Raw genomic sequence first — 25333 nt, 5'->3', positions numbered from 1 at the left:
TCCCAGAGTATACTATACACCCAAGAAAAATAATTCCTCCAAACTAAGTATATATTATTATCATTTGAATATTGATAGTATAAAAAAAATTAAAATAATTTAAAAAATAAAATTAACTTTTTTAAATACACAAATCCTATTTCAACGTCCAATCCCCTACCAAAAAAATTATATATTTTAGAAATGGCGCTTATTAATCAAACTTGTATGATTTTAGTCAAGAACAAATATTTTATTTTTCAAAAAAACATGGACGAAACAGAAGCACGCGTCTCTGAACAGAGCCAACCTAAAAAAAATATATTTTCAAGTTTCGGAAACGTGTTCCTGAATAGAATATCTCATTTTATTTTATTTAATATACAAACAATTTATTAATCTTTATAATAGAAATAAAACAAAACATCAAGGCTACTAGTCAGACGGGAAGGAGGGGGTGGGGGTGCTATGATGCAGAATCGTCATTGGAATTGAAGGGGGGCTAGAGTTGAATGAGGTGGTAGGGACGATGGTATAGCCCAATAGGAAATAATAAGGGGATGTAGAAATGGTTGCATATTTATATTGGTGGTCTTTTATTGTGTCGAAAACACCCTTCATCACTAGACTTGATAAGAAACTTAATTATCGGGTTGAAATTTAAAATTTTTATTATATTAATTTTATAAGATACAGTTAAGATTGTTCTAAATAGATCTTAAATGTTCCTTCCCATGTCACTGATAAATACTAAGAAGTCGTCCTAGGTTTAAAAAGAAAAGGTTTTTTCTCCTTAGACTAGACTAGATTTAATGGGCGAACATAAATTAAAATAATCTTATATATTGGTTTTCTAACATAAATATGAAGCCTAAGCAAGTTATTCTTACATTATATTTTACGATTACTATTATAAAATTATCATTCGGTTAAAGTAAATATATATTGTTTACAACAGCTGTCATTAAACATTTCTTGAATTAACGATCCGTGTTAATTTTGGAAAATAATATACGACAATGATTGTTTTTTAAAATAAAAATATTACCCCCAATAGTATATTTACATATACAAAAAAAATAACAAGGATGGCTAAGAGGCTAGAACTGATTGAGTGATGGGGTTTCCATTCCCGATGGTAAATTTTTTTCTAATCAACCTTCTTTTCTTCTAGATAAGGATTAGAAATTAAAATGGGTGTTACGGAATTTTTATAATGAGCGTTGTTTAGTAAATTGGTATGAGGTGACCGAGTCATATATAATAATCTTTAATTTGTTGTTTTATTAACTTTGCCGTCTTTTCGATCTAAAGTGAACAAGGGTTATAACTGAAAAACGTTTAAGGCTATTTAGGATTAGCTATGATTAAAATTCCAAAAATCGCAGAAAAGTTAATATACAGATTTACAAACTGCATTAAACTATTTTAAATAATTCAATCGCTTTAATTTTTCGTATTTTATTAATTTGCGTAATATACTCTGTGATAACAAAAAAAGAAGTTTATTTCAATATATAAGACAGTGATATAAAATTGATAGTTACAATAAATGTAATAATTAAAAATAAAAAGAAGAAATAATCTTTTTATAAAATATAAAAAAAATTAATCATTTTTATAACTTTAAAAATAAGGAAAATTATTTTCAAAAATCATGTATAAAATTTAATAAATGATAATGCGAAAGTGAAAAATAAATATATAAGGCAAAATTAAACTATCAAATTACACTGGACTTCTTTTTAATTTTGTGGAAAAGGTGATATTTCTGCGGGGAATGAAGCATGCAAGCTTATAAAATTTACCTTTCCAAGCAACGTTATGATTACGAACCAAAGAGAAAAAAAATAGTAAAGAATATACAAATCGTTTATTTTAAATGTGATATATCTGCGGGCGATTGAAGAATACAAGCTAATTAGGTTTTCAAGTAATGGTTACTAACCTAAGAAGAAAAGGTTGTCTAACAATATACAAATCATTCGTTTTAAGAAATAGGATCGATTTATAAGCTTGTTAAATCTAAATTTTAAGGTTTGTATAATTGAAAAATCAATTTTCCAAATAAAGGTTAAATAGAAAATAAAGAACAGCTCACATTTTAAAATTTTGCACGCAGAAATATTTTGTTCAATTTTAGCACCTCTATATGCTTTATATATATATGTATACACATACAAAAAATTTCAAGCCATTCCTTTTATCTCATATAGATAAATAATTTTAGAAAAAAAATTGTTATGACAAATAAGTTTCCGCAATAAAAAGAATGTTAATAAGAAATGTGGGGTAAAGCTAATTTCTGGCTGATATATATATAATATTTATTGATAAGGTATGACACTGTAATGATATGAGGCCCAACGACGAAACAAGTAAGTATGATTGATTGGCATGTAGATATGTTAGTTGTATAAAGCACTATTATAATCACAAAAGGAACCGCTCATGAGAGAACTTAATATAATTATTAACCAAGCACACATTAATAAAATAAAATTTTTTAAAGCAGTTTTATATTTATAACAATAAACAATTTCAAAAAAAAAAGAAAAAATTAAAGTTTCCTGGCGGACAAAAATATTTCTTTTGAAAAAAAATAAAATAATGAAATAAAGTATATTAATGTGGGGCAAGCTTAAAAGCAGGATGGTAAAACGTGTTAAGGAAAATCATAAAAAAAACATTTACATTTTCATCCTCTAAAACAAAGAAGAAAATATGTAATAAATACAAACGTATGGAACAATCATTCATACAATCACATATAAACATTTAGATGTCCGTTAAAAAAAATCCCAAACAGATCCGAATTTTTTTTGTAAATGGGCTAGGCCAAATTTTTAACACTATTCTTTCTGATCAGGCCGGGTAACCATTTCGAGCCGAGCTCCGAGTCGTACATAAACCGCGGATGTACTCAATACCTCAAGAGTAAAATTTTGCGATTTTGAGTTTTTTAGAAGGAGAGAAAGAGAAACGAGAGATAAATAGAAAAGGGTGCATCCAATATTATTTGAATTGTAAACGTTTTATAATATATATATATAAATTTACAATATTTTTTTCCCTATTTACATAAAAATAGGATATTCTAAAATTCGTTTGTATTGGCCAGCCGTTAGCGTTGAAAAAATATTTACATAATCGGCATAAAAACGGGCTAAAAGTTGCGATATCTGGAATAAAGAAGCGATATTTAAACATATTCTGGATTCCGAATCGAACATCTGAGAAAGGACTTGATCAATCTGGCAAAGGAACTTTAAAATAAAATGGATAATTATAATGAACTCAAAAAAGAGCAAAAAAAATTAAGTAATATTAATTTGCGAATAATGAATAATAAATAAAAAAAATTGGCTAGAAAAAAATGAAATTTTTGTTGATCAAATTTTACCTAAAAAAATCCAAAATCTTTTGTAATTTTCATGTAGAAAAAATCATTCACGATTAAAATCAAATAAATTTTATCAAAAAATCAAATTTTTTGAAAATATTTATCAAACTTTGATATTGAATATAAAATTAGTTAAATATTTTACCGACAATTCTTTTTTCGATGTTCTTCCAAACTAAAAATGTAAATATTAAAAAAAAATTTTTATTTAAATTTAAATAATTAATTATAATTTAAATCATAAATTTGTCAAATTTATAATATAGTCATAAAATAACTAATCTTGCCAAAAAAAAATAAATAAATGGGCAATCAATTGCGAAAATTAGCATCAATCTGTTTATTACCCCTAAAATAAAAAAAATAAGATTTACCTTATAAAAAAGGTAACCCAATTTTAAATCTTAAAGTATCCTAATATTCTCAAATAGAATCCCGTATAACCGGCCTGTCATCTTGACCCTACGGTAAAATCATTAATAAAATATAAACCCGACCCGTGGCCGAAAAAAAATTAATGTACAAATATCACAATTATAAAATGAAATAGAAATAAAATTGTAATCAGGCCACAGGCGAGTTCTCGACCCTCAGGCTCTTTAAGCGACACCATTTTTCTCCTCCCCCAATGTTTTACAGTAAGGGTTATCTATTGTTAAGACCTATTCAAAATTAAATACGATCAATAAACTATTTATACTAGATTCCTTTAAAAATAAATCAATTAATACCCGTGAAAATATTAAAATTTACTAATCTTATTCAATTTGTATAATTTCGAATAGTAAATTATCTATTCGTTAACAATAGAATGTGAAAATCTTATTATCCAGATTCACATTCGAGTTTGAATAAGGCCATCTTATATGTATGTATATAATAAATACATATCAAATGTGATATTTCCCGGAATTGTTGTATAAATATAAATAGCACGATAATTAATAACAAAGTTTAAATATTGACAAAAAAAATAAATAAACCTGTTTCAAAATAATTTGCCAAATATAATAAATCATCGTTGTTTGGTGAAGATATTGCATCGTAATGTTTTAGATCTAAACATTATTTTTAAAAAATGTATATATTGTTAGAGAATATAAGAAATTTTCAATGTTGTAGCAAGACTTGAGAACTAGTGTTTTTAAAAACGTCCCGATTAAGATTATAACAAGAATAATATTATGTATATCTGAAGATTTTGCTTATATTAGTGATGCAAACTGCTCCATTTGAGCCTATTTTTAAACTATTTGAATATTTTTGCCAGAAAAATATTGCTTAAACCTCGAGATTTTATTAATAGATGTCTTAATATTTGTGCCATCTATGAGCAAAATCTACAGGCTTGAGTTATAAGGTTTTAAAAATCGCCTCAAATGGAGCGATTTTGCATCACCATATGGTAAGAAAAATTGGGGCATCTATTTGCCAAATCTAGAGGCTTACCTAATATTATCGTGGCTAAAATCTTAATTGGGTCGTTTTTAAAAGCGACCCAAATCGGGCTTTTTAACAATCTCTTATTGGGGAACCAATTGCAAAATAAAAACTAAAAATAAGACAGATGTACTTTTTTTAAAAAGCCAAAATAATAAAACCAAGTGTAAAATCTTAATATAGATGTCCGAACCAATCATAAAATTCACTTTTTTAATTGTTATCACGAAACCTCGAAAACTAATATATTATATAAATTATTAATATTCATTTTTTTACCCCTTTCTTTTTGATTGATTTTCTTTCCACCGCCAATAAATATGTCGATATTAGCTTTTTTATACCTCCCATTAAAAGATTTATTAAGAAATATCCCACCATTAGTCATTTCGTCGAACCCGCCAATATGAGTTTGTTCATTGCGAATATAGAAATTAACGTTATCAAAAAGATTACTACCCCTTTCTCCATCATCCTTAAAATCACGTAGCTTGTCGCTATCCAAATCGAACCCGAATACGAAGTCGTTACTTGGTTTTATGGCGTGTTGTTCCAATTTATTGTTAATCAAGTGATGACTTGTAGGGTTAATAAAAATTACTACGTTATCGTTTATGTTTGATTGGTCGTGGTTAATTAATAAGGGGATCTTCGATGTTATCTCGATGCTATTTATATGCATAACATTGATAGCTGAAGTGGTATTCTGTAATGCAACGGGATGTTGTTGTTGTGAAAGGCTAGGAAGAGAATGTGTAGTAGTTTGACTTTTGGCTACAGTTGCGTATGAATGCTTTCCTAAATTCGAATTTATCATTGTAATAAATATATAAAATTAAAACACATAGTTTTAAAAAAATCGTTAGAAGAATTATTAAAAGGGAGATAAAAAATCGCCATTGAAAATAAAATGGAAGTCAGATGTTGACAGTATCAGATTTTAAAAATGTAATAAGTTAATATATTTATAACTTATTGGCAATTTATTTGTAAAGGTCTTCCGTTTCATATTTTATACTAAAAATTCTCAGACATTAAATTAAAAACAGTTAAATTTACCAATATTTGATGAGTTCGTATGAATGTTTGTCGATAAAATTGCCGTCGTTTGCGGAGGATAATTAACTTCGTTTGTCTAATTAATAATTCAGAATAATAAATGCATTTTTCGAAAGTCATTATTTAAAAATCTATTATAATGAGGTGATTAATCAACACTACGGGTCAGCAAAAGCTTGCCCCGCAAAGTATTGGTGGAATTCTGTAAATATTGTCGGGCCCGATAATTAGTTAAAATTATAGGTCAGTTTTTAATTTATGAGTCTACTCTTCCAATCTCCGTGTTACATAACACCCACCTTTATTATTGGACAGAATCATTAGTCCCAAACTACCCCACCACCGCTATATCAAAACATTAATTAAACTTTAAGGGGAAAAAAAATTTCATAAAAATATTTGGGCTTGAAAGGGTTAATAGGCATACTATGGTAAGAATTTGTAAATAAGTTTAATTTTTATTGGGTGTTTTAAAAAAATATCAGAGACCTAAAAATGTACGATTTGCTTTACCCGGCGCGAATTTTTTTAAAAAAAATTTGGCACGGTCTGCGTTTTATATTTTTAGGTAGATAATAATGGCAATTCAAAATATTCGGCCAGGCCCGGGTATTTAAAATATATATTATTAGGCCCGCCCCGATGGCCCTGGTCTCTGAAAAATATTTTTTCTTTAGATTATAAAGTAATAGGAGCTTTAGAGAAAATGTCTATAGTTTTAATTATTTTTGAGACAAAAAGTGAAGATCCGGCCAATTGTGTGAAAACACTGGATTATAAGCCGGTTTCAGTTTTTATATCTATATTTCACTCTTATGATACTTAATTCACACTAGAACTTGTAATTAAAAATATATATTATCTGTATTTTTTACACAAGCACACCAAAAAAAAAATTTTATTTTACAAATTTTGGCCTTTGATTACTATGAACTTTTAAATGCAGGGGTTCGAACCGAACCCGGAGAAGAAAACCCGGGTTTTTGGGAAAAATCTTGAAGCCAAACCGATCCTGAACCCCGTTTATAAAATTTCCATAACCCCGAACCGAACCCGGGAATTTTATTTGAACCCGGGTTCAACCGGGTTCAATGTATTGTTTAAATTAATATAAGATATTTTGTATAATTGTAAATATACAAATATTAATAATTTACTTGACATTTTATATTTTCAAATTTCCAATTAGGTGAAGTGTTAATAAATTTTAAACAACTTAATTTATTTACTCCATTTTTAATTTATTTTAAATTTATTCTCAAAGATTCCTATTGGATTGTTAATAAATTTTAAAAAATTAAATTCATTTACACCATTCATTTTTAATTTTTAACTTACTCTCGAAGATTATTAATTAGAGGAAAAAGAAAGTAAACAAGTTAAAGTAAAAATTATTATATTGGATATTGTTAATTTAAAGAAATACGTCTAAATAAAATTTTTAAAATCTATACATGACTATGCTTTGTATTTTTAACTATATTTTGCCTATAAATAAAATAAAAATTAATTTTTATACCAAATTTATGTCTAGTTTTTTAATTATGATTTAAATATAGAATTTTTTTTTATCAATTCGAAAATTCTTAAGCTCGAGCTGAAACCGGAACCAACCCCGGGTTTAAAAATATTTCCCTGAACTGAACCCACCTATTTTTTTTAACCTTAAAACGAACCCAAACTGAACCCGAGCCGAACCCAGGCAAAAATTTTGCCGGGTTCGCATCCCTAGTTAAATGGAATATCTCCTTAGAATATATATTTTTTTTTGCAATTTTTTTAAAAAAAATCAAATTAAATAACTTCATCATTATATGTATCGAGGCATAACAGGTCGGAGTTGGGAATGAAATCCTTTTTTTCGATGTTTTTACTTTCGCTGATACTAGAATCTGGTGATGTATCAGCATTATTTGCTTTGAGTAAAGGAAATTCGCGTTCCGAATCGATCATGGGTAGAATGGCTGATGTCGGATTATTATTGGGACAAACATTTTGATTCAAAGATTTACAAACTTTTGTATTGGCACCATAGTTAGAATTATGGTAAACGAATGATGATTTTAATGGAGGCTTCAAATTATTAGCAGGCGCCTTGATGCTGTTATAGCTAGGGCTCATGTTCCTGCTTTTCTTTAAAAAAGGAACTGGGTAGCCTTGCAAATTTTTCGCAATTTTTATGTAGCTGTTACTCTGTGGATCAGGATTTTTGTTGGCGAGATAATCGGTATAATAATTGTTTTTGGGATCATTTCTGTTCGTTTTATTATACGGGTTTGAATAAAATTTATAGGGTTTTGCAACGTTTTGCGAATCTTCGGAAGGTTGTTGCTGCTTGTTAGAGATTATGAAATTGTCGGGAACGTTAGAATGAGATTGGGCATTGGAATTGGTGACGTCTGACAATTTGGGATTCTGGTCTGTTAGATTATCGCTAACTTTATTGGTGTTTTTAGCGGTATTACTGTTATTGGAAGCCGAAACAACTTCACCGATTTCTTTGCTCGTGTGATGGTCCTCGGTATTCGGGGCGGCTTGTTTTAAGCCATTTTTAGCTTGAGAAGATATATTAGTAACAGAACTCGAAGTGTTGCTCGTGGATGAAAATTTATTCCTGTGCTGTTTTTTGGTCACCACCTTGATTAATATTATAGATTTGAAGAACCGAATAATGTTTATATATATTTCTTTTTATAAAGGTGGTAATAATCGTCTAAAAAAGTATTGCTTATATAACTTTTAAATATAAACCTTGAATTTATCTTGGAATTCCTGTGGCGGGGTAGTGTAATCCTCGTCGCTTTTCAGGGAGCCTTCATCAATTTTATTAGCTTCATAGTTTCTAAGAAAAAATAAATTAAAATAAGCTAAATGAGACACTTTCTTAAATGTCAATCATTTTCAACTTGTAAACTGAAAGGTTTGACTCGGCCCAGCCCGAATTTTAAATTAATTTTTTTGTGGAGAGGGAGCGGGCCAGGTCGGACCTAATTCAAAAATAATTTAGGGCCGGGCAGAAATTTTTTTCCCCGGAATCGAAATATTATTATTTGAGAATATGTGGTACCATTAGAAAAATCTGAGCATCTTGACGTGAGCTGGGGAATACAATCATAATTAATTTTTTTTAAATGACCGTTGTTTTAAATTTGTTTTTTAATAATAAACTCTTATAGATGGATAAAACTTCGCCTAATAAATTCGGGTGGAGGGATCAATAATTTCTTTTTTTTGTTCTGGGTTAAAATTTCCAAAAATTAGGAACCAACCCTGGAGAATTAAGGCCGATTTAGACCTTTAGTGTAAAACTGCAGAGCGCATGTCACTCATTATGATGAACAATTATTTTTTTGTGATTTTAAAATTGTCCAAAATATTCTATTTAATATTTATCTATTTTAATTTTTACTCAATTGGAAGATCGAATACGATTTCCTTCATATGAGAGCAATTCAAATCTTCGGAAGAGTGGTGTTTTTTGACATTCGTAGTTTCTGAGATAAAAGATATTAATATTATAAAACTCATGATATAAAAATCTTATATAAACGGATAAAATATCATGGACAACTATTTTTTAGTTGTTCCTAAAAAGGAGCTATAGTTATATTTGAATAAATCAATTTGCCTTTTTTGCAATAAAAAGAGAAATTTTCATGGTTCATTAGTAAATGTCTTAATTTTTTGAGCATAGAGTTAAAAATTTGTATGTTATGGGAGAAAAATGTTTGTTTGTTGATAATACGTAGTATGAATATGTAATTTAATAATTTTGAATATTTTTTTATTTTCCTTGTTTAGGCTATTGGTAAAGGATTCGAATTTTTATATGATGGGAAAGAGCAGACATAAGTGAGTCCCAAAGAAGAGATTTTTTTAGTTTAAAACATTTTTTTTAGATAAACTTAATTAAACCAACCTTATAAGACAGATGCTTACTTTAAACATATAACACCTAATAAGTACTTCGAATCGAGTATAGGATTTTGTACAAATTTAAAGGAGCTTCACTTTTAATGGCCATTTCGGGTTTCCGATTTCCGTTTTTTTGAAATAATAAACTAATTTTCATTACATCAGGAAGTATTATCAAGCTATTATAATATAATTCGAAAAATTATTGCTGCCAGATTACATTTTATATATTTTTTAAGCACATAAATGAGACTGGAATAAAATGAAGAGTTTTATATTGTTAAGAGATATAAGATTCTATTTGGAAAGTTTACTAAAGGCACCTATTTCTCTCTTCAACATAAAAATTGGAAGAAATCGTAAATAATCAGAGCGTGGACAAAGCGTAAGTGAGAGCTAAAAAACCAAAATGTTTCCACCAAAGTAGGCAAGTATGGCCACCTTATCCTAGATCGTATTCATTTGTTTAAAAAACCCGATGATTAAATTGGTCAAAAATCTCTTAATATAATATTAAGAAATAAATTTTTTTAAATAAATCATGAGCTTAACTGTTTTTGTCAATTTCCGAAATACCGCTAGTACCATCGTTACCACCCTGGCTAGTACCGCAATTTCCATCTAAAGACGAGGTTCTACCATGAGGCGATGCTATATCGTTGGCCGAATCTGATTTAAGGTTGTAATCATTATGATCAATTAATTTGCCATTATGGTGGTGTAGGCTTTGATTTCGGATTAAGTTGGTCTAAAAAAAAAATTTAAGCGCGGTTAGTAATTATCAATGAAAACGGCTAGCTTCCTCTTCTCTAAATCGAAATAAATTGAGATCTTAGGCGTCTTATATCTATAAATATCGAATATTTTATGTGAACTGACAACGCACCCCCTCCCCTCTCATTCTTTACCTTTAAAAAAGAAAATAAGAAAACCATTCTAGAATTAAAAAAAAGAAAGACTTTCGAGAGTTTGCTGCAAGTCTCTTTTTTTAAAGTGTTCCAAAAGTGAATTTTCTATCATTATAAATTATTTACAACCTTATTTGGATTATTTTTAACGTGGCGGGAAGCGTTATTACTGTTATGGCATTGCTTGACGCCTCCTTCAATAAAAACGACCAAATCATTAATATCCTTTTTGCCCTGATCGCAGCAGGCGATATATTCTTTCTTGACCTAAGATATATGAAATCGAGTTTATTTTAAATCTTTATGAGGTAAAAATTTGAACGCTTTGGGCATTCTGCATTGCCCAGTTTTTTTTTTTTAAAAAATGTCAGTCGGAAAAAATTAAATATAAATTAACAAAAAATAATAATTCAAAATTTTTAGCTTGCGAGGTCTAGAAAAAAATTATAAATTCTATGGGCAAAAGTGTAAGGTTTGTTATAAGCCACCGCCCCAAACATATCAACACTTTTTGTTGTTTTTTTAAAAAAATCTTACATTTTTATTCTGCGCATGATGAAGCTTCGATTGCAGAGTAGCCCCTTTCCTTGTTTTGTAACTGGCTTGAGTGAATACGTTAGGGCTAGGACCGTCACTTGATGGCCGAATAAAAATTTTAGAAAATAAATTATAATGTAATATACTGGAGATGCACCCGATACCGAAACTAAGAGTGTTGTAAAAAAAAACTTCGATCTAGCCATTTTCAAAAGGGCGTAATCACAAATTTTACCAAAGCCTCAAGATTTGGCCAAAAGAGAGTCCAATCTTTGCGCTATCATTTGGCTCATGTTTGGCAAAAATCTTGATTTCATCGATCACCAGTATGGTGTCAGTCTATTGTAATGTTGTTAAGCGCTCGATTTTAGCCGATTTTTTAAAAACGACTAACTCACTATTATATCCAGAAAAATATTCAGCAAGGCTGGAGATTTTCGCTCATAGATGGCAGAAAGGTTTAGATAACTATAAACGAAATCTCGAGGCTTAGGGAATAGTTTTTTGACTAAAATATTGAGTTTGCTGTTTTAAAAAATGAAACAGCCGTTCAATCAACACTAGTTGATACCATTGATAACCGAAAAACAATATTATTACATTTTGGTGTTTAGAAAGAAGAAGAAGAAGAAAAGATATAATTCATTAATATTTATTTATCTAAAATTATTAAAAATTTATAAGTAAAAAAAATTAATTAAAAGTATAATTGCAAAATAGGATGAAAAAGAAATTATAATCGTCTTCTTTCTTTATTGTTTAATTAATTTCATGGCCTTAAACGTAAGGCTAAAAAAAGTTAATTATTTTTTGACGATATCGGTTATAATTGAAAGTATCCGGCAATATCGATATTGACCGATATCATCGGCCCGGATAATATGTGTAACTCTGAAAAATAACCCATGGTTTTATTTTATATAGTGTTTCGGAAATTTTTTAAAATTTTTAACGAAATTGCAATAACAACAAAAAAATAATTAATATTTTTATAAATTACTATGTTTGAACTGATAAGCCATTTCGCGTTTCTTCTTGACAAATAACATTGATATCGTTATGATCTTAACATTGAAATTTAATTTTTTTTAAAAAAACATGCAAAATTTCATAAATTAATTAAGTTTTAAAAATATGGTGGTAGGTAGCAATCATGCGTTAACAAAAAAAAATAAATTATTTATATATTTGAATAGTGATTTAAATTTATTAAATATTTGACCTTAATTTTTATAAACAATGAGGATTAGATTAATTAATTGTTTTTTGTTTTGAACTTAAACACAGATAGAATTTATATAATACGGTGAAACATCCGAAGGTAACAAACCCTGAAGTCACAGTTAACGCAAATTCGCGGCGAAATATATAAAAATACAGCATATTCTCTATATTTAGCCGCAAATTAGTGCTAACTTTAATATTAGGGCAACTCCTTATCTTTAACCCTTCACGTAAGTTCTAGCACTGATATCCCATCCAAAATTCGATTAAAAACAGGGTCACAAAATGTATCTCAATGTCAATCAAAATGTAACGTCCCTTGAGTGTGCCACGTTATAGGGGTTTTAGGGTAAAATTATACCAATAGGAATTCGAATAAATCATAAAAAAATTCACTAAATTCTGAACCTCAGCTAATTTAAATTAAAATTTATATATGAAATTTAACTGGTGGAACATTTTTTCTTTCTATTTTTGGTTTTCTTCTTGGTATCGATAATTTTTGCTTCATTGTCTTCCATTTGATAACAGCTGACATCGCGATCGCAATTGGAAGAAGCGTGTGTATGATTATAATCAGTATATGGAGCCTATAATGAATGGTTTGTATTTATATGAACCATTTTTCTAATGTCAAAATATACAAAATTTTATTTTTAAAGGCGTTAAGGTTGTGTCCTGCTTTTGGCACGTCTTTTTTCTTTGTAAAAATTATAAATAGATTTTCTAAATAGTGATTTTTAGATTCAAAAATGGAAATAAGTACATAAGCGTATTTTAAAGATATCAAACCTAGTGTCAAAATCTATATTTAAAAATAACCAAAAATGATGTCCAAACTGCTTTTCAGAGTAGAATTCAGAATTAAGAACAAAAATAAGGTCTAGATAGGATGTGGTCTAAGTTCCATCTTTAAAAAAAATGATCCCAAAACTTCAATTTATTATATATATAAAAAAATATTCTAAATTTCAAAAAAAAATATACACCGCGAGCCAAGAGAATGCCCGAATATGTGCATACATTTGTAGAGTATCTATTTCTATCCTAACACGTTTCACTTTTAGAATATCTATTAACTTTACCGAAAAGTAAAATATGTACATATTTTTTTTTAATTTACCAGCAAGTTCATCTCGATATCGTTAACTCGATCGCCCTCTAGACTCTCCTGCCTGTTCACCAACGGATTATACTTTTGATTAGAAGTCGTCAATTTTTGTTGTTTGGTAGCGATTCCATTCGCGTGGAAAGAAAAATATACGGGCTCGTCCACTTGTCGATAAGAGGAGGGATAATTGTAGGCCGGTTCCTGTTGTCCTATTCCTCCCCCGCATTCTAAACTCGGTATTGCACTCGGCGGTGTGGTAGAGGCGAGATCATCCTTCCCAGTGTTGGAAAGGGATCTATGACATGACGAATCGTTTTCACCCTTTAAAATCGAGTTAGGAAAAAATTGGTTAAAAGATGGTGATCAAAAAAGGGGGTGATAATGATAAAAAGAAGGCAAGATGTAAGTTTAAATGAAAAGGATATTTACTTGATGTAAATGGCTTCCATCGTCGATTATTCTAGTATCACCGTACCTACGAAATTTTATTGGTTCCCTATTTTTAAATATAAAGCAAAAGAAAAAAAAAGGATTAGTTAATGATCTTTAGTATAAAGACCTTCCGAGGTCAAGCCGTGCCTATCCTAAACTTTAACAATCACAGCATAGCTTATATAATTGAGGTCACATCTATTATTTATCTATTTTTAGAGATCATATCTAAAATATTTTCCATTTTCGCCATTTTTAAACGATAAACAATTTTGTTTTTTTTTGTTAAATCAAATTAAAAATACAGTTTCAGGTCCAAAAAAATCTAACAAAAAAAAATGTCGATTTAAATTATTTATATGTGCAATATATTGAATTATAAATTTTTTTTAAAAAAAACCTAATAATAAATTAATTGAATGGTAATATGAAACAGAGAAGAAGTGAATTTAATTCAAATAAAATACAAATTATCTTACTTTTTTTTATAACAACATTTTTTTGTTTAAAATCAGACGTTTTCATGATTTAAAATAAAAATGCAACATTTCTTGGACCATTTTTTTTATTTAAAAAAATGAAGGTTTTACCGATGAGATTGATAATGGTAAAAAAATTTATATGAATTTTTACAAAAATTAACAAACAAAATAAATGCGTGTATCAACTAATAAAATTTTGGTAATGGTTTAAGTCGGCTAATCCACAAGGGTGTGGTAGAAAATTCACTGAGCATCGAGGTGCGAATTAAGAAAATCTGCTTAAAATTGAGAAAAATAACTTAACTAATTCATATATAGCCATAAAATAAAAATTTAGCGAATAAGTATTTAAAATATACAAAAATAAGGTAAAAATTAAACAAGGTAAGTTTTTAAAATTATAATATATCACACTCTTTGAAATATGGAAATTATTAAAATATTAAAATATGGAAATTATTCGTAATTAGCAGAGTTGTTAAAGAATCTAGATACAAGTAACTAGTTCCTAATGTGGTATCTGTATCTGTATCTAGATAGATTTTTGATTAAAATATCTGTATCTAGATATTATTTTAGACCATTTAAAAAGTATCTTTTAACAACTCTGGTAATTAGTAAGCAGACGATAAAAAAAATTAAATGTACGAACGCTCAAAATATCCAAATCTTTTGGAAATGATATTTTATAACGTTAGAGGCTTGATATATTTTAGTATCCACTCGAACGCTTCCACTATGGTCTTAATCTTAGCTAGAGCCCCTGTTTTTAATAGAGATAATCTGATTAAGTTTTTATTAATAAAAGAAAATGTCCAGGCTAAAATTATATTTTTTAGCGTCTATTATTTAGAGTATAATAAATGATATTTCAAGATACTATAGTGTTTTATTGTATTAATATTAATTTTAAATACTATGGAAAAATTCAGGCTCGGCTCTTGGTAATATATAAAGTGCCGGCCCGGCTCAGTTTTTTAAAATCCGGAAATATATCCTATAGATACATAGCGAATAATTATGAGGATTAAAGGTTTATGATTTTTCTTATCAAAGCAATAAACACAAAATGTAATGAAAAAGGAAATTGTAAATATTAATGAATGGATCATAGTAGTAGGTCATAATATCATTAAATAAATATGCAAAATAAAAAATATTCATTTGTTAGGCCTAATAATATTTCCTGGTATCTCTACATTTTGCCAGCCCGGTCCAGCCCAAAAAAAATAAAAATTTTTAATTTTATTTTTATATTAAGTATTTAATATAGCGTAGACTCGACTGAGTATTATAGTGTTCTATATCCACTTTTTTGCAAAATGGTGTTATTTTTGTATGATGTGAGTTGTTAAATGGGTATAAAAAACCGTCGACATCGAGATACAAAAAAAAATATATCCTTCCTCCTTATTCCTCCCTATTTCTCATTATCACCCGTTAAATTACACTACTCGTATCCTTGTGTGATCACGGTAACAAACAAGTGAGCCTTTCTATTTCCAACAAAAAAATGTCCCATAATATAAATTATATGTTAATGATGCATCATTAGATGTCATCTCTTTTATTGTTTCCTAGCGTACCGTTGAATATCTGAGTCATCAACGTCGTAGGTGTAGATTGCTCAGTTATATTATAATAATTCTATAAACAGTGGGGGGTTTACTCCAATTCAAAAATTCTTGAGTAGAAAAACTAGAGTCATATTGGATATTTTAAAACTAAAGGGCGGTAGTGATGTTCTGGCAAAGGTACAAAATGTACCAACATACCCTATCGACCAAATAGACTTGATGGCATCATAATAAAGATAGATTATGGGAAAAGGGTGTAACAATAGAAAAGTTAGGAAAAAAATTAAATCGTATCCAGTTTGAGGACGGGGGGAGGGTATTCGTCACCGTGATCAAACTAGGATATGAGTAATATAATTTAACCTCGAATGCTAATGAGAAAGGTAGAGAGGAATAAGGAGGAAGGATATTTTTTTTGTAGCTCGATGGCGACGGTATTTTATACCCATTTTACAACTCACATCATGGAAAATGTGATAGCACTAATCGATTCCTATCCATTTGCGCAAAAATGGGAGGATAAATGGAGGCAGCAGTTGAAGCTGGACACTTCCGGATAGGATTCCGTCGTTCGTAGAAGGAAGGAAGATTTGCTAATTAGCGTTCAAGCTTATGGTGGCAAGAACGTCGTCAATGTTTCCTATGTCGGGATTAGAGGCGTATGAAGATCCATTACCAATGGAGGATATATCGAGACCGTCGAACCAAGAAGCGTCGGGAAGAGCCAAGATCCATTACAAACGAACATGTATTCAGGAAGGTTCCAACTACAATGTACAACGATCCAGTATTTGCACGATACCCGTTAGATTTAAAGAAAGTGCCAGCTAACAAATCAGAAAAGCCCTGTTATTTAGGGAAGCAAGCAGCCGTACTCCTACCTAACATAATCAAGGATATGGATGAAGCTGAACTGTTAGCTATTACGAGGAAAGAGATGGAAGGTGAATTGGTTTACATAGTGAACTGATTGGAAGAGATAATACTACTCGAAGAGAAGTGATAAATAGGACTGGTCTTATTTTGGGTGGTCGTGGTATAATTTTTAATAAAGATTATATATTAATTAATGTAAAAATAAATAAATTTATATATATCTAAAGTTTTCAATAAATAAATAAGCTAGTCTTCGGCGATGTATTTTATTTAATTTATGAAAAGAAATAAATGCAGTGGACAAGGAAAAGAATTTTGAAAAAAACATATATCGCCATTAAAAATTATAAGATTTATATAATATATTCAAAATTAAAATAATTTGAAGAAATATTGAAATAAAATAATATCTGAATTACAAATATTATATTAAGAAAAGATAGTGAAATAAGATTTAAAGCAGAATTTAGAATTAAAGAAGTAAAGCAAAATATATAAAATAATATATGTATATATATTGTATAATAATAAGGTTAAATATTTAGTCAATATTTTACTTTTAAACTAAAGTATCTAAGAGACTTTTTATTAATGAGGTATTTGATTGACTTTCTTTTTTTTTAAATGTTAAAATTAAAAATAGAATTTTAGAATGATCCTTTCATTTGTATCATTATATTGTGATCTTCTAGCATTGTAAAAAAGTCCGATTCGGGATGATTTTTAAAAATGGCTCATTTAAGATTAAATAACCAAAATAATATTAAGTGTAAGCCTGGTAATTTTGCTCATAAATGGCAGAAAGGTTTTGGACTTCTATTCGCCAAATCTCGAGGCCCCCAACAATATTATTTTGGTTAAAATCTTAATCGGGCCGTTTTTGAAAATCAACCCAAATCGGGCTTTTTAAACAACTCTAGTGATCCGCTATCTAAAATACAAGAAATACTTCCATTTTTTAAATGCTCCGACGAACAATTTTAAAAAATGGGAAGATAATTAAATTTTCTCGTATTCTTTTAGTCTGTTGAAACATAATACTCTAAACCTTATCGATAATTTAATGTATTAAATAAGAGAAGTTTTTGATATCAAATTATGCTATTTTTTTTTAAATAAAAATTCAAAGCTTAATTAAAATTATAATTTTTAAAAAATTAGCTTTCTCTTTATCTTATAAAAACTAGATCAAAATTAAATTTTTTTTCAAATAAGCAGAAACAATATTTGAAATATGAACCATTCATAAAATTTTTACACCCTTATATTTGAACCTTAAACCAAAATGACCGCACATTAAGAAAACATTTATATTTAAAGGGAGGGGAGGGGGTACTTTTTAATTCAGTAAAAAAAATAATCAAAATGTCTTCACCCTATGTTTCGTTTCAGGAGTATTAATAAAGAGATTCTATATAAAATAAAGATGCTCAACGTTGTATATCAATTATATATATAGGATCATTCGAGATTTTCGGCCGACGCCTTTTAATTGTGATAAAAGTTTATCGGCAGGTTATATTGTTCTAGTAATATCTGAAACGAAATTTTAGTTCATTACCAATTATATTACCTGAGATAATGGGAATTAAGGGCTCAAAATTGGGGTTTTTAACCTTTTATTGATGTTAAATAATTCGTTTAAATTAAAAACTAAATTAGGTCGAATATTGAATCAAGTATTAATAATTAAAGCCATAATTGATAAGAAAGAAAGAAAGAAAGAAAGAAAGAAAGAAAGAAAGAAAGAAAGAAAGAAAGAAAGAAAGAAAGAAAGAAAGAAAGAAAGAAAGAAAGAAAGAAAGAAAGAAAGAAAGAAAGAAAGAAAGAAAGAAAGAAAGAAAGAAAGAAAGAAAGAAAGAAAGAAAGAAAGAAAGAAAGAAAGAAAGAAAGAAAGAAAGAAAGAAAGAAAGAAAGAAAGAAAGAAAGAAAGAAAGAAAGAAAGAAAGAAAGAAAGAAAGAAAGAAAGAAAGAAAGAAAGAAAGAAAGAAAGAAAGAAAGATTATTCTTAAAATATGGCTTTTTTCCAATGCATGATATTACTCGTAGATCAATTTTATAGCCTTGAAATGATTTTAAAAAATAAAAAGAAGCTTTGCATTAAAATGTTTAAATATAGAATCATCTTTACATTTTTTTATATAATTCGCGAACTTTTTTTTAAAGATTTGAAAATATGACCAATATTTTAGATAAATTTAATTTTAATGTTTCCCCCTTAATTATCAATTGTTGACTTAGTTATTAATATAAGATTCAATAATGGAACTAATTTAGTTTTCAAATTTAAAACTAATTATTTAATATCAGTAAACGGTTCCAAAAAAATCAATTCTTGCACATTTTAACTTCGATTATCTCAGGTAATATAATTGCTAATTAGCTAAAATTTCGTTTCAGATATCACTAGAACATATATTAAGTGCCTACAAATTTTTATCAAAATTGAAAGGGGTCAGCCAAATGGTGTTTGATTTGACTGGAATGTAGAGGCTAATTATAATCAGGAACAAGAATCTTCTAGAAAAAGGGAATCATAACCCTCATTTTATATATAACATCTGTTATTTAAATGCACGTGTTTCATTTTAGATTTTTTTCTGATTGCTTTGAACAAAGTTTGAAAACTTGAACCTGGAACAGCGCCAAATTTAAGATAACTTGAACCCACTTTTCAAAATAAGAACCCTTGTTTTTACTTGAGGTTCCAAATTCTGATCCAGCCCTCAAGACCCCCTCCTCCCTAAGCCAATAACGCGGAGACTTCTTGATGTTTAAAATATAAAAGAATTCAATTATAAAATGGACACTGGCTACCTAAATGACTAAGGGTGACGGCTCTGTTAATTCAATTTATTTTTAGTTTTAGCCCAGCCCAAAAATTTATATATTCTCAAGCATGAACCTTAGCCGAAAAAATTTTAAGCCTGAGCCATAAAGGGATATAGTTAGAGAACTTAGACTTTGATTATAAATAATTCGGAAGTATTTTATACATGGTATTATTATATTCTGAGTGAGTAGTTCTTAAACTTGTTGTTTAATCAAGAATTTTAATTTTGTATCAATCATAAGTATTTTCACGAATTAAATTATCACAAATACATTATCATAATTCAAAGTTTGGGCCCATAAATTCTCAAAAAACTGGGATAAATTTAAGAATAAGAACATAAAACCCATCTCTTTATATTTCCAGTAATGGGAATGCATTTCAAGGTATTCGAGGACTAGAACTGATTCTAACAAGAGGTACAAACGTATAATATTAGTGCGTTAAATAAAATATATAATTTTTGATATTAATTAAACATTTACCAGATCCAGGACCGGTAAAGGATCTTTCTACTTTGAATCTGACTTCTTTTAAAATTATAAGAAGTATGAAGGCTAGACCGCGTATTTTAATATTTTTAAATATACCAAGGCCAAGTCAAAAAAATTTTTTTTAAATACCCGGGCAGGGCCGAATAACAAAACTAAATATTTTAAATCGCCATTATTAGTATAAAAATTAAAAATAAATGTAATTATATATGTTTAAAAAATTCGGGATATGTCGGGCAGAAAAATTTTTTTTTAAAAAATCGGGGCCAGGCCACAAATGGTACTTTTTTGTAGGTCTCTGAAAGTTATATATTTTACTTAAAATATTTTTATATTTTTAACACATTTATTTTTTATGAAAAACATGAAGATAAATCAAAAAAATAATTTTTTTTTCTAATGCCATTTCCAGACAGAACGTTTTTTCAAAGAGGTTTTTGGGTACTAGCAAAAATGTTAACTTATCGAATTAATTTTTTTTATATTATATAATATTTTTAAAAAAAACAATCCGGAGCCACATTTCAAAACGCCATTTAATCGTTATTAAAATTAAACAGTTTGTTTTCTATTTACGATTAAAAAATGGGGATCTGGATTGTTCTTTTATTTAAATATATTATATTATGATAAAAAAAATTAATTCGAGAAGTTAACATTTTTTTGGAAATAAAAAATTGATTGGTGGTAACATTACCTAAAGCTTTAAAAAAACGTTCTGTCTGGAAATGGCCTAACATTCATTTGTTTAAAATATGTGAAATTAATAAACAAAGTAGTTAACAACACAAGAAATTCATAGATTATTTAAAAATTGAATACCGTTGATCAATTATATTTATACTATTGTTGAAGATATACTAATAAATTTGAATATACTTTATTGAATTATATTAATACTTTGAGCAAACCCGCGTAGCTATTTAGTGGTTGTTTAGAGGGGGTGGGGGTCAACAGTTTATTTGGGAACAATATTATTTAGGTTAATTTTCCTTTCATAGGCCATTAGAAACAAATTTGGAGGCCATGTTTGGAGAGGGGGAGCTAAAATTTTTGGGATGTCCTAGCCCATCATGCATCCACATAGGTATAGAGCTGATTATAAATATTTAAAAGCCAATAAATATTTTCTGTAACATCTGGTATTGGACCTGTCAGGGTATTGTAACATTTTAAAATCAGGTGTCAGAACTGATACTGGTAAAAAAAATGATCTTGTGCATCTTTAATATTTATTTAAAAACTGGGAACCATTTTTTTTAAATATTCAGAACCAAACCCATTTTTTAGTCCTGATTTCAAACTTTTATTATACTTTTATATTATTTGAGGTATAATAAATAAATATGTCATATTTTTATCAATATAAAAAAAATTTAAAGCAACTCTTAAAATATCTAGTTAATTTACTCTGAATTATCATAATATAAACCTATTTAAGCTATTTTTTTTAAAAAAAATTTATTAAAATATCAGATAAATATTTTTAATATATTGATTTAAATAAGATATTGGCTGTGTCCTGGTTGCACTTATTACCAAACAGCAGGCTACTTTGACTAAATAGCCTAAAAAAAGTAAGAGAGAGAAAACAAAACAAGGAAAAAAATATGAAATATAACAATGCCATTAAACACTTAAAACAAACCAAAACAAGATGTCTTAATTCAAAAGTTGTTTAGATAGATTAAAAGCATCAAAAAAAAGTTGAATCAGAACACAACCATCAGGCTCTTTAGTATTTCATTGGTTAAGAGTCCTACTGATATTATATATAAGATTCATATTTATAATATTTTAAAAAATATCAAATGAGGTCAATATTTTAATTTTTTTTTTATTTGATTCATAATTTCATTCAGATAATAAATTAATAAAAGGAATCAAATTTGATTTAAATGTTTCTAAAAATACGAATGATTTTAAAAGATAAGTAGCTAAAAATATGATACTATTTTTTATTATATTATCTGCAAAAAAAAGAATTTAAAAAAATATAAGGATTCACAATCAGCTAAACAACTTGACTTATCTGATTTCTATAAATGGCTAACTCAAGAGTTTAGATAAAAGTATATTACCCAAGCTTGGAGATTTTGCCCTCAAATGGCAAGAAGGTTTAGACATCTATTGGCAAAATTTTGAGGTTAGGTAATATAATTTATGGCTAAAAAATATACATTTTGCCATTTTTAAAGATCTGGTAAATCGAGATTCAGCCATAAATATTGCCCATTATAAAATGAGTAATTAATTCTTGGATAATAAAAAATAAAATACACTTAATCATTCACAAAAGTTAGTTTGTTTTTTTTAATAGAAATATATTGGTTCAAAGATGGGTGGTGAATAAAAATCAATATAATATCGGATTGGTATTGGATAGGTTTTGTAATATTATAAATTTTTGGATTGGCATAGCTTTATATTATAGTATAACAGATTAGTCCCACAAAGCTAGCCTGCCAGCCCAGTGGTGACATCCTCATAGGCTCGATCCAACCCATAATGTTATATCGTTCCCATTTTTTTTCTTTAAATAGAATAAAACATCAAATTATCAAAGTCATTACTAAAAAATATTTAAATTTAAGCCATAATTTTAATAGATATTAAAATATTTTAAGTTTGATATTTTTCCCCAATTTTTAAAAATTTGTACCATGAACTAAAATATGTCAGGCTTAGATCTAAGAAAAATTACCACCCAATTATGTGCAGGCAGGCTTGAGCCAAAAAATTTTATGCAAGTCTGGTATGTATATATATATTGTCATCAAAAAAAGAATAAATATTTATATAAATAATATATATTACTTATCAGCATTGAGTGATGAATATATATCTTTATTGACTAGACTTTTGGTATCATCCAAATTTGATGCACATTCCTCATCATCAATCATAACAATACAAGAGTGTGAACTGTTAATGTTTTCATTTTTAAGTGGTTTGTGTTGTGGACTGGGTATTAAGGAAGAAATTATGTGATTCTTTGAAAGTGAATAATCTTTTGGTTGTGAACATATAGCAGGGCTCAATGTACAATATTTGGATGATATCTTTGCAAAATCTGGACAAGAATATAATAGAGGAATATGTGTTGATGAAGGTGTATTTGAAGCACATGTTATAATCATAGTTGAAACAATGATTGACGATGAATTCTGCAAGTATGTAGAGATATTTAGTTTAGAATTTACAGAGGATGTAACAATTGATGGCTTATTAGCCAACTTTGAAAACATAGATGTTTTAGAATCTTCCATTATTGGTGAATATCTTGATTTTAAGCTATGATTAAACCAATGTGATCCTGTATAATTTGTACTTTTATATCCATTATTTTTCTGGTTAGGAATATTGTTAATATTATTTGTTGCTAAAATTGAATTACTTTCATTTAGATAATGAGGTAAACTTTGATAATTTTTTGAATATAAAATATCATTTTTTTGAGCATAATGTTTATCACAATAGTCTGATGTCGAACAAATATCCAGAACATGAGCAAATGTTTCAGTTGTGGTATTACTTACTACCAAATCAATATTTTTAGATATACTGCCATTTATCATTGAAGGTGAATCATCATTAGAATATGAACTACAATTACTGCTATCACTTATGTTATTAAAATAGTGGGAAGATATTTGACTAGATGATAATGAATCCCCTGAAGAATTCAATATAACATTTTGCTGAATAAAAGATGAATGAGGTAAGGAACTATTAATAAATATTTTTGACTTTAATGAATTTTTTTTTAAATGCTCATTATATGGACCATTTGCTTTAGATTTATTGTTATCATCCATATGATGTGGCTTATTTCATAGCGAATATCATGCAAGTTGCTAGGGCAACTTAAGTTATATTTATTTACAAGATAATTAATAATAAATATAGGTAATATCACTAATAAAAATATTCGATCTTATATTTATTTTATTACTTGTATAATATATCAAATTTTCATTATTTACGATAATATTGGCGTCTAATACTAAAAGGTCGAACGTTAAGTTAAGACACGTTAAAATGTAATTATCACGTGTTAATATTTTTCCAATATAAGAAATAACTGTAATTTATCTTCCTAAATAATAGTGATCTTTATATTCATTTTATTAACTCATTTATTATTAGTCATAATGTGTTCTTATTATTGTCATTTGATATATACAACTTAAAATTACATATTGTAGCGAGAAATCTAGTCATTGACGAGAGTGTTTCTAAATTATAAATAGTGTTATTAAATAATCAAGTATTCAGACTCTGATTATGAGTTTGTAATATTCCTATTAGTCGACCAGTCTCTTAGAAACAAGGATATTACGATACCCCCCCCCCAAAAAAAAAAATAAAAATAAATAAATAAATAATAAAATAATATATTAGTGATAAATGAATTGTTCTCCCTCATCTCAAATTTATTGGTTACAAGCTTGTACCTATAATCGAAACTACAAGTTCGATACTCGAGTTGCGAAATCAAGTTATAAACGAGTCGTAAAATCGAGTTATAAGTTTGAGTCCATAACTTAAAGTATAAACTCAAGACTTGATCAATGTGACTTATAATATTAATGTTTATTCTTGAAAATGAAATAATAATAAATTAAATTTCATTTTATTTTTTATATATAATATAATAGGGTGGGAAAAAAACTTATATACTTGCTCCAATGATAAGGTGTCATTCAAAACAAGGGATACTTAAATTCTTAAATAAAATTAATATAATTTGCATTCTTCATTAAAAATTATTACTATTTTTGCTATATTAAAAAAATAAACATTATTTTCTACGTAAAAATAAAAATATATTTGAAAAATGCGTCTTTAAAAAATATAAATAAAATATGCCAATATGATAAATATTATTGCTTGAATTCATATATTAAATTTAGAAAAATAAACAATGGGGAACTAAATATAAATTGTTTCTTTTGTGAACAACTAAAGAGAATAAACCTATAAGAATGTGTAAATAAAAAAACATTAAAAGAATAAGCGTAGAGGTAGAAAATGAAAAATGCCTATTTTTAATAAATAAA

At 27.8% G+C, this 25333-nt stretch overlaps 1 protein-coding gene across 1 annotated transcript; it reads right to left on the bottom strand.

The window, feature by feature from the left end:
• Positions 1–1502: 1502 nt before the first annotated feature.
• On the bottom strand, positions 1503–24268 carry LOC135922972 (putative uncharacterized protein DDB_G0282133). The gene is made up of 16 exons (XM_065457536.1): positions 23088–24268; positions 14006–14072; positions 13589–13897; positions 12914–13055; positions 12242–12305; positions 11242–11338; positions 10834–10971; positions 10349–10544; positions 9291–9375; positions 8633–8723; positions 7685–8518; positions 5882–5957; positions 5102–5620; positions 4366–4440; positions 3528–3557; positions 1503–3245 (listed from the first exon to the last, which is right to left on the bottom strand). The coding sequence occupies exons 1-16, from the start codon at positions 24086–24088 to the stop codon at positions 3229–3231; spliced, it is 3741 nt and encodes a 1246-aa protein (XP_065313608.1). The 5' UTR covers positions 24089–24268; the 3' UTR covers positions 1503–3228.
• Positions 24269–25333: the final 1065 nt, after the last annotated feature.

This window comes from Gordionus sp. m RMFG-2023, chromosome 1, assembly GCF_954871325.1.
Source record: "Gordionus sp. m RMFG-2023 chromosome 1, tfGorSpeb1-WG-v2, whole genome shotgun sequence".
Lineage (NCBI taxonomy): Eukaryota > Metazoa > Nematomorpha > Gordioida > Chordodea > Parachordodidae > Gordionus > Gordionus sp. m RMFG-2023.
The sequence above is the reverse complement of the archived record's forward strand: the minus strand, read 5'-3'. Positions and strand labels throughout refer to the sequence as shown.

Bases quoted from the DNA above. Each gene is read 5' to 3' on its own strand.
- LOC135922972 (XM_065457536.1), bottom strand. From the start codon at position 24,088: ATGGATGATAACAATAAATCTAAAGCAAATGGTCCATATAATGAGCAT. The intron at 11,339-12,241 runs GTAATTTATAAA...TCGGCCATCAAG, and splicing joins GGCTTATCAGTTCAAACATA to TGACGGTCCTAGCCCTAACG. The intron at 5,958-7,684 runs GTTATTTAATTT...ATTATTAATTAG, and splicing joins TCGATACATATAATGATGAA to ACAAACGAAGTTAATTATCC.